The following is a 10,990-nucleotide window of genomic DNA, read 5'->3' as shown; positions in this document are numbered from 1 at the left end:
CAAATTAAGATCAAAAAATTATAATATACAGGTACATTTCTTAAAGGTGTTTTTTTTTCTTATTCAATTTCGTGTTAAATTTCATCTGCAACGACAGGCTGACTCCGACAGTAACTCGGTACACCTTGTATAAGTATTTTAACTTTATACCCAAGATGACATTAAATGCCTTTTAAAAATCTTCTCCATATCCGAGTTAGTCTCATATCAGAAATGCTACTGAAAATTATTCCTAACAAGACTAACTAAAGTTACCTACTTAAGATAATATTTTGGCATTATTTTTGCTTTGCTTTAAAATAATAATCAATTTAATAATCTTTCAAGTAATTAGGTAGATCTCTCTGGAGAGAAAACTTACTTGAAAGAATCAAACTCAATCTACCTACCAAAGCACCAGTGCTTTGGTAGGTAGATTGAGTTTGATATAAAATTAATTCAGACATTCGGAGGAAATATGTCAGCGGTAGAATCCGAGACCTCATATAAAATGTATGTAAAGGGACGAAGCCGCAAACTCATTTTGTAAGAATGACTGATTAAACAGTAGCAATTCATTTATATTCAGTACGCCATGTTTAGTAAAAGTAATGTAAATTTGGCACAAATAATGATAGGACTTAACATTCCGATGATAATTTTGTGTAGAACATATCGGCTACTATTTCACAATAATCTCTGTTAAGTTCACTGCGTACACTACGTTTTATTTACTCTACGCTAACTGTATGTGCGTATTGCCAGTTACACGTCTAAGTTACGTACACGACTGTAAGAAAATAGGATTCATTTTATATTCAGAAAATACTTTTTCATTCTTAGAGAGAGTTATAATCAATTCGCCAACTATTGGTTCTGTTTTAGATCCTTACTATATCAACTTCTAGCTATAACAATTTACTAGTATGAGAGACAGTCGTTCACTAGAAGATTTTTTTGAAGTACCAACTAAAAACATTTAAATAATATATATCCACAGGCGTTTTTCATTCAAGTCGTTGGATTACATTACTCTAATATTCAATGATTCGAAACCCATTCTTAAGTCATAAAATTTACATTGTAACAACATTTAATATTATATTTTTACATGTAATAAATAAAATAAATTTGCTACGCACATCAACAAAAATTAACTTATACAAATATACAATAAATCATAGTCTTCGTTGAGGTTCTTTGGAAACACTTTTAGGAGAACTTTTACGAATAACTAATACAATTCAACAGCAAGCACCGTTATTTGAAATTACTTAATTACCATTTGAAGTACCCATAGCTCTCGTAGAAAAAATCTCACCACAACAAATTGACTAGACCTAACTCCTATCTACATATTTCTATTATACCTTAGCTTAAATTTATTGAAGTCTCTTTGCTAGTTGTTGAACCGGCCGCATAGGAAAAGTAAGAATCTGAGTTAAGGACACGAAGACCAAAGACGGGAAATGATCACACCAAATGTCATACACGTTATCACTCAATCGGTCGTACCAAAAACGTAACACCGCACTAAAGTCGAAACTATAAGCATGTTTTTAAAATCTGTGTCAATGTATCACTGTCGTGCAACCGAGTTCAAACATCAACAGTTCCAAACCGTTCGACAGAAGAAGGCGGAGGGAGGGACGAAGGTGGGAGGGAGGTTTACACAAGCGCCGGGCGCCTAGATGTAGACCTCGTGGTGTTGGTGCGGCCGGCCCCGCCGGGACTAGGAGCCGCGCTCCGCGAGCTCGACGCCCTCCTCGGGCTCCGGCCGGGCCGCGTCCATTTTCCGCCGCTCCGCTATTACTATCCTGATCTTCTCTTCTTCGCTGATAGGTTGTTCGACGCTCTCGGGCACGAGCTGAGGTCGCGCCGAGCCCTGACTCGCGTCACTTACACTACCGGATTCGGAGGTTCTCCTCTTAGGACCGCCAGTCCTAACATTCTGTCGAGCTGTAGGCACAGCGAGCAGAACCGGCCGAAGAAGCCTCGCCTCCTCGCCGCGCAAGGAGTTGCGCTTGTCCACGCGTTGCCTACGATTTTGCGCAAAAGAGTCGCGTCGCGGTGGGCTGCCAGGGTCGAGCTCGTCCGCGTCGTCTGCGTCGATGAAGCGCGCGTCCTCCTCGTAGAGAGCCGCAGGGGGTTCGGTGGTGGAATCCTGTCGGCGACGTCCAAACGCATGAGGTGAAAGGGAAGCTCGTCTCGGCGGTAGCGACGTCGGGAGCAAAGCGTGGTGCGAGTGAAGCGTGCGCCGGCGACGGGCGAGGCGTGCGGGGGACGGTGTCGGTGGGTGCTTCGGCTCGCTGTAGGTGAAGTTGGCCGGGAGGGAGGGTACCTTGGTGAGCGGACGCGGCGCCGCCACCTGCTCGAGCGCGCGGCACAGCGCGCGGTCCTCTTCGTCGTCGATCTCGCGCTCCAACTCGCGCTCCAGCTCTACGTCCATGTCGATTTCGTCTTCCATTTGTTTGTGGGATTCTTCTAAATGTTTCATTAGGACCTACAAGAAAGAAATATTCTTAAACAAGATATTCGATAGACACCTTTATTTTTTTATGAATGCCTTCAAAGAGATTACAATTTCGAAAAGGACATATTTTACTGGTAATGAATAACAATGTCTTTATCTTTTTATTATTAGGTGTAAATTCATAAATGTTTTTTCCTTCCGGAAACACATGCCCCAATTTGAAAATTGTTGTCAAGAATTTCAGTCGACGTATTTGAATAGATTTTCTCAACAATTCGAGCCGCCATTACTTAAGTCTATTATCATAAAAGCAGCGGGTTATGGCGATGACAGTATAATTAGATACGGGTACACAAGTTGTGCAAACTTTCGAATCACATCTATCTTATCTGGGAAAAGTTGCCGGTAACGCGGGGTCGACACGTGCTCATTAATATTCCGAATTGAAATATATCTACAGTTAAAGTAATTTGAACAGTTGATCCTTTTCATGTGGCAAAGTTCTGTTATGTCAAGCAAAGGGTCGGAGTGGTCGCAACTCGCACGGGGCAAAAATTTGCATGTAAAAGGCTGGAACTACGTAGTTTACAATTGCTAGTTTTTAATACGAGTCAACTCAGTTATACGAAATTCAAATTGTGTTGTAGCTAAAAAAAAGTTATTGTCTGGCAAATTTACGTACAATTCGAAATACTAGTTTTACTATTAAGACGAGCATCTTCGAGCGCTAAAGGAAGCGCTTTATGTAAATATGCTTAGGAGCGAAGCATGTGCTTGGTTGGTAATATAGAACACTTACAGCGACCACAACGTTGACCAATACGAACTAGGCCATTAGAACGAACACCACAAAGAAGATGGGTGCAAAAATGGTGGAGACGAATCAATTATGCACACAGTCCATGCTGCTGATTGGATTGGCTTAGATTATTGACACAGCTTGGTCATATAGAGTTATATGAATTACTTTTTAGTTATCGCCGGTGGGAAGTTGGCAACCCAGGAGAGCGACATGCCACGGTTGGGTTCACACTGTTGGTTAGGGAACGATACTTACAGCGACCACAACGTTGACCAGCACGAACTGGGCCATCAGAACGAACACCACAAAGAAGATGGGCGCAATAATGGTGGAGACGCAGCAGTTGCGCACGCAGTCCACGCTGCTGTCGCAGTCCTCGCGCAGCGTGTCCTTCATGATGCCGTTCCAGTTGTCGCCGGTGGCAACCCTGAAGAGCGTGAGGAACGCCATGCCGAAGTTGGCGAAGTGGGCGTGCTCACCAAGACCTGGGAAGTTGAGTGAGATTAACCTTTGTGGGCTTGTTGGCTTTTGAGCGGTATTAATAAAACATTATAAAGTTGAATAATCAATGTTTTTTGAAGTTAGCCAGGGAAATGCCGACATGATATTTAGAAAACGTAAAATTGGTTTAAATATTTCAAATTTTTAGACCAGTAACTGTTCCAATAATTATTGATTGATACTTTGTAATTACTATTAGGTGATCTCGTCATAATGTATTAAAAGGATTGGTTGATTATACAGAGAGAGATACGTTTAAGAAAGAAAAATATGTTTTTAACTAGGATATTATAGGCAAATGAAAAAAGAAAAGTAATAGCTATTTACCTTGACAAGGAATCTCATCAGAACACTCCAGTCGTCCAAACAACTCAACGCCTAAAGCGGCAAAAATGAAGAACAATAAGAAAAACAGCAGTCCTAAGTTTCCTACTTGCGGCAACGCCTGCATCACCGTGTCTAACAAAGCCCGGATTCCTTTCGCCATCTTAAGTAGCTTCAATACCCTTGCTATCCTCAACACCCTCATCACTCTCATTATTGTAGGGTTGATTGGTATTATATTTGTTTCTAATTCTTCTAATACTATACCAACTATAGACAAAATAACAATTATTACGTCCAACTGATTCCATTTATCTTTTAAGTATATCTTGAACCCTAATGCTACTAGTTTCATGATTGCTTCTAGAATAAAGACTGCTGTAAAGAAGTAGTTGAATATTTTCAAGGCGTATTGGAGTACTGGAGGCATTCTGTAGTACTCTATGGCCATGGTCACAACGTTTAAGCCGATGACTCCGGCGATGGCCAAGTCAAAATATTTGGAGGTGACTACGTTGTGGATGAATAGTCTTGTTTGATTGTAATCCGCATAGTAAGGTCTCTGATGCATTTCTGAAAAAAGAGAAACAAAACTTTCTCAAAAACCAAGCTTTTCTCATAAACAGTTATGGGGTTAGGATCGGTTGCACCAAGCCGTCTGTCACCGTCGATGCATTTTTTACGAGTATAAGTGGAAGTTTCATAGATCTCTGCATGACGTTGATCAGTTTATTAACTGTGCTTGATGCAACCGGCCCTTAGGCAGATAAACCCCAACTTTATCATAGACTATATTAATTAAACTTACTTCGCCTCTTCTTTTCCATTTGCAGCTGCCTCTTGGCCGCTCTCCTCACTCGCTCCTCTTTCTCCTGCTCCTCGCGGCAGCGGTGGAAGTTCTCCACCACCACTCCCACAAACATGTTCAGTACGAAGAACCCCACAAGCAGTATGAACGCGATGAAGTACAGGAGACGCCATTCAGAGTAGTTCACTATTGGCTGTTGGCAAGGAATTTACTAGTTTGTTTATAAGTTTTTTAAATAATGTTTTACCAATAAAATGTTTTTGTCGATGGAATGTCATTTAAATTCTTGAAAAGGCCAATCGGGTAAAAAATTCCGAGTCGCTTTTAGGTTGAACTCGAGAAAAACTATGTGCAGTCTAAACTTTTCCAATAACGGTCGTCAGTGTTACTGGTACAAATTCAACAAGTGTGCTCGATTTGTTCGCTTTCAGAATAAACCGTGTGGAGGTGAGCCGACTTCGTGGTAACATTTATTCCACGAGAAATTCTACGATAACAGTTGGATAAACTTGATATGTCCTTGACCCGGGTATGTCCTTAAACTACGTCCAGGACCCGGATATGTCCTGAAACTACGTCCAAGACCACCGGTGGACGGGCAGCAGCGTCCCTCAAATTCGGTGTACTCGACTGCGATCGCCAACCCGCCTGCCAAGCGTGGCGATTATGGCATTCACCCCCCATCATGCAGAGCACAATCAAACCACGGCCCCGAGGTTCCGGCGACCCCCGGTGCTCTGGCTATGGTAGCGGTCAGGGCATTAGCGGGGTCAGGGGTGCTAAGAATCTCCGGCAAAGATCCGGCTACCCACCCCGACGAAGACTGGCCCTGGTAACACACAACATACGCACTATGAGGACTGACGAAAAGATCTGCGAGCTGGAAGAGGAACTGAGCAGGTTACACTGGGATATTGTAGGGTTATGCGAAGTCCGTAGAGAGGGGGAGGACACGACAACCCTGAAGTCTGGTAACTTGCTCTACCACCGGGAGGGCGACCAACAGTCCCAAGGTGGTGTCGGGTTTCTCGTTCACAAGTCCCTCATAAACAACATAATAACCATCGACAGTGTGTCGAACAGGGTCGTATACCTAATACTCAGAATATCCAAAAGATATTCGCTGAAGGTCATTCAGGTATACGCACCGACCTCGTCACACTCCGATGATGAAGTAGAGGCTGTGTATGAGGACGTAAGTAGGGCCATACATACTTCTAAAACCTACTTTACTGTTGTTATGGGGGACTTCAACGCAAAGTTGGGCAAGAGAAGCGGTGATGAGTTGAGAGTGGGGCAATTTGGGTATGGGCACCGGAACCCTAGGGGTCAGAGGCTGGCCGACTTTCTGGAGAGAGAGGAACTCTTCGTGATGAACTCTTTCTTCCAGAAGCCGCCTCACAGGAAATGGACCTGGATGAGTCCTGACGGTTCCACGAGAAACGAGATAGACTTCATCATGACCGACAAGAAACGGATATTCAGCGATGTCTCTGTGATCAACAGGGTAAAGACCGGTAGTGATCACCGAATCGTAAGAGGCTCACTGAATATCAATATTAAACTTGAAAGGTCCAGCCTGATGAAGTCTACGCTCCGACCTACTCGAGCCCATGTTCAAAACCCCGAAAGCTTTCAACTCGAGCTCTCTAACCGCTTTGCTTGCCTAGAGAACTTGGCTTCAGTGGACGAAATCAACGACGGGCTAGTGGAAACTGTCCACACAGTAGGGTCTAAGTTTTTTAGACCCCGCCGTAAAGATAGACCTCAGAAATTGACCGAGCAAACCTTAAACCTCATGGCTGAACGACGCTCGCTAAAGTTGCAGTCTCCCGATGACGCGAAGTCATATAGGCAACTCAATAGACGTATATCTAAGTCCTTGCGACATGATCTGCGTCTCTTTAATACTAACCGTATTAAAGAGACTATTGAGCGAAACCAAGGCTCCAAAGTGTTCGCAAAGGACAAGTCTATTGGGCAAAGCCAGCTGACGAAGCTGAAACGGGAAGATGGCAGCATAGCGTCGAGCAAAGCGGAGGTTTTAGGCGAGATCGAGAGGTTCTATGGACAGTTATACACTTCGATCGCAAAGCCCGTCGACAGCTTGGTAGGAGATCCAAGAGCCAAGCTGTCCCGACATTATACCGAAGATATCCCGGACATCAGTCTGTACGAGATTAGGATGGCCCTGAAGCAGCTTAAGAACAACAAGGCGCCGGGCAAAGACGGAATCACTTCAGAGCTTCTGAGAGCGGGTGGAACACCGGTACTTAAAGTCCTCCAGAAGCTCTTTAATTCCGTCTTGTGCGAGGGCAAAACGCCTGAAACATGGAATAGAGGCGAGGTGGTGCTGTTTTTCAAAAAAGGTGATAACAGCCTATTGAAGAACTACAGACCCATCACGCTTCTGAGCCATGTCTATAAGCTGTTTTCAAGGGTCATCACGAACCGTCTCGAACACAGACTTGATGACTTCCAGCCTCCCGAACAAGCCGGGTTTCGAAAAGGCTATAGTACCATAGACCACATCCATACGCTGCGGCAAGTTATACAGAAGACCGAAGAGTATAACTTACCATTATGCTTAGCGTTTGTGGACTATGAGAAAGCCTTCGATTCGGTGGAAACATGGGCGGTGCTTGAGTCTCTTCAGCGATGCCATATTGACTATCGGTACATCGAAGTGTTGAAGTATTTGTATAGTAACGCCACCATGTCGGTCCGAGTACAGGAGCAGAGCACGAAGGCGATTCCATTGCAAAGAGGCGTAAGGCAGGGAGACGTTATCTCTCCGAAACTGTTTACTGCCGTAATGGAAGACACCTTCAAGCTCCTGGAATGGCAAGGACTTGGCATCAACATCAACGGCGAATACATCACTCACCTTCGGTTTGCCGACGATATCGTAGTCATGGCAAAGTCGATGGAGGAACTCAGCATGATGCTCGATGACCTCAACCGAGTTTCACAACGGGTGGGCTTGAAAATGAACATGGACAAGACGAAACTTATGTCAAATGCCAATGTTGTGCCCATCCCAGTCTCTGTTGGGAACTCGGTACTCGAAGTTGTTGACTCGTACATCTACCTAGGACAAGTAGTCCAATTAGGTAGGTCCAACTTCGAGAAGGAGGTCAACCGCCGAATCCAACTCGGTTGGGCAGCGTTCGGGAAACTACGTATTGTCTTTTCGTCCGACATACCTCAGTGCCTCAAGACGAAAGTCTTTAATCAATGTGTGTTACCAGCGATGACTTACGGCTCCGAAACGTGGTCTTTCACTATCGGCCTCATCTCAAAATTCAAACTCGCTCAACGAGCTATGGAGAGGGCTATGCTCGGAGTTTCTCTGCGTGATCGAATCAGAAATGAGGAGATCCGTAGACGAACTAAAGTCACCGACATAGCTCACCGGATTAGCAAGCTGAAGTGGCAATGGGCAGGCCACATTGCGCGCAGAGAAGATGGCCGATGGGGTCGAAAAGTGCTCGAGTGGAGACCACGGACTAGCAAACGCAGCGTAGGACGTCCACCCACAAGATGGACGGACGACCTTGTTAAAGCCGCCGGAAGACGCTGGATGCGGGTGGCTTCCAACCGGTACGAATGGAGGTCCAAGGGGGAGGCCTATGTTCAGCAGTGGACGTCTTATGGCTGAGATGATGATGATGATGAAACTTGATATGAGCTTTAGACTAATGTTACGAGGCATTTCTATGAATAAGTGAATTATGTTATATTAAAGCCTAAATTTAGTATAATGGTCTAACTTTTAAGTAACACATAATTAGATACCTGTGTTATATATAAAGCGATCATTAGTATCTATACATTACCCTACATTACATTGAGAAAGGAGACCTCTTCGAAACATGTCGCGCGAGTGACTAAAACAAGCGAGTCTACCGTAAAATTATTCAAAGTTACATTACGTTTTATGAATACTTTGAGCTAGAATAAATATCATGAATTTCAAACAACAAAATCTGAAAACCATTAGAAATCGTCTATGCACAAAAATTAGGAAACAGTCCCCATTAGAATAGTAAAAATCAACTTCTAAATAGTTAAACTAAACTAAATCGTCAGGTAACAAGCAAAACTCAATAATTACCTCCACAAGTTCATAGCCATAGTGAACCATGGTTACCATTGTTCACTATGGTTCAAAATCAATCAACCGTTGATTGATTTTTATTTAATTATTTTAAAGTAATTAGTGAGTTTTACTTGTCACCTGACGGAATAAGGTAAGTACCTGTTGATCCACGCCAACGGCATCGAGCCCCGTATACATAATGTTGACCCATCCGTCCCGGGAGCTCAGAACGAAAAGGGACATCAAAGCCTTGCCGAGGTCGTCGAAATTGTACTTCCTATTCACCCACACGTTACCTTCAATGGCTAAACAGTCGGATTTGTTCTTTACGTTCTTTATGTTCGCCCCTTCGCAGTAAAAAAATGCGCCTTTGAACAGCTGTAACAAATAACGGAAATAAATAGGTTAAGGTTATTCCGTTGGCTATGTGGGTAATTATTTCTCAAAATATCTAACATTGTAACATTACCTACGCTTGTAATTGGGAAGGAACTGGCTCTTGAAATACAGGGAAACCTACTTTGAGAGCCAGGAAACAATGTTATGTAACAGCTCAAAGTTGCAATAAAGATTATTATTTTTTTATTTTATTTAATAACATGTCTTGAAAACCTTAATTTACCAAGGTTATTTTTTTCTAATGTCGACTCGAGTAGAGGGAATAAAAGGTGACACAAATAAACCCATAAGGGCCACAAGCTTGGTCTTGGAACTTATCGATTCTAAAATAACCGAAATTCTGTTACAATTTTATTAAAATTTAAGCAATTTTGTTGTCAAACCCACACGATAACCGTCCTGCTTGCCAATAACTTATAGCAGTCTCAAGGCTCCTTATACAGGTAATACAGGTGATATTCTGCGGTAGGATCCGGTTTTGCTACGGATAAATTCGGGAAATGCAGCGCACGTCCGCCCCAGTCCCAAATAGAGCGTTTGCATACCTAGGTTCTTTCGTGAATGTTGTAAATATTCAGAGTGCATACGAGTACCGGGTACTCTTCTTGGAATTTGTTCGTTTGGATTAATATAACTTGAATTTCATCCATATTAAGCTAGTAACGCTTTGTGTACAGTCGATATCTTTACATTTTTCGCCTTATTGCAAAGGAGTAAGGTGCAAAAGTGTAAACATATCTTTGACGTCCACTGTACAATAATAACACTTACGAATACCAGATATTTATTTTGAATTTGTTTTTGAACCTTCATTGAAGGTTTCAAGTCCAGAACATAAGAATTCCTTCTTGACCTTAGGAGGCTATTGTAGATTAATGAAATAAAATAGGTAACGTACAAAAACGTGACACATTGATAAAAATTAGCAGTAATGTTACCATAACAAGACTTATAGTAGTGTACCCTATGATGGGCGTGGAACCAGTAATGGGACAAAAAACCACAAATCCTGTAAAATAAGTGTCTAAAAGTAGTTTATAAACACTGCCTGTATATTATCATAAATAAGAGTCCTAGAGCTGTTTCAGTTTGAATTTTTATTAAATTTGGTTGTTTTTTAAGAAATTGGCGTCAACCCAAAGGTTGTCGTGTCACTGAAAAAAAATACCACTACGAATTCTTAACAACTTCGCTAAGAGAGATGAGTTAATTTATTAAATTTTAATTAATTAATACTTGATGAAAACTAGAATGTGTTTTGTTAATTGCATTTACCATGAGATAAGGTATACAACATACTATGTTGTGACTCCACAGATGTAAAAAAATAGTGGTATTTGGCCCAATCCCATTATAGGAGCTGTAAAACTGCATACCTCCTATAATGGGCAATTTACATAATGATGCTTGCCATGCCATCATTTCATGTTTAAACAATACAGAAGTAAAATGTAGTTACGAAATATGTCAACCAGGAGGTATGCTCGGACTTCGGATAAATTAATATCGTTTTTTAGGGTGGGTCAAATCTTGGTAGCCGAGTTTGAGCCACTTTCCCGTTTTCCGATTGAGTTGAAATTTTGTATTCGTAATTAAATATGC

At 42.3% G+C, this 10,990-nt stretch overlaps 1 protein-coding gene across 3 annotated transcripts in view; it reads right to left on the bottom strand.

The window, feature by feature from the left end:
- Positions 1–405: 405 nt before the first annotated feature.
- Positions 406–10,990, bottom strand: part of LOC134667470 (voltage-dependent T-type calcium channel subunit alpha-1G-like) — a 58,287-nt gene continuing 47,702 nt past the window's right edge. For 2 of the 3 annotated variants that reach the window (XM_063524889.1, XM_063524888.1), the window contains exons 29-33: positions 9,149–9,367; positions 4,888–5,080; positions 4,083–4,652; positions 3,510–3,739; positions 406–2,482 (exon numbers count right to left, since the gene is read on the bottom strand). In XM_063524889.1, coding sequence (XP_063380959.1) covers positions 1,712–2,482; positions 3,510–3,739; positions 4,083–4,652; positions 4,888–5,080; positions 9,149–9,367 — 1,983 coding nt within the window. In that variant the 3' untranslated portion in view covers positions 406–1,711. The remainder of the gene's footprint in view (positions 2,483–3,509; positions 3,740–4,082; positions 4,653–4,887; positions 5,081–9,148; positions 9,368–10,990) is intronic. The other variant, XM_063524890.1, reaches the window with a different exon arrangement.

This window comes from Cydia fagiglandana, chromosome 9, assembly GCF_963556715.1.
Source record: "Cydia fagiglandana chromosome 9, ilCydFagi1.1, whole genome shotgun sequence".
NCBI classification, from domain to species: Eukaryota; Metazoa; Arthropoda; class Insecta; order Lepidoptera; family Tortricidae; genus Cydia; species Cydia fagiglandana.
The sequence above is the reverse complement of the archived record's forward strand: the minus strand, read 5'-3'. Positions and strand labels throughout refer to the sequence as shown.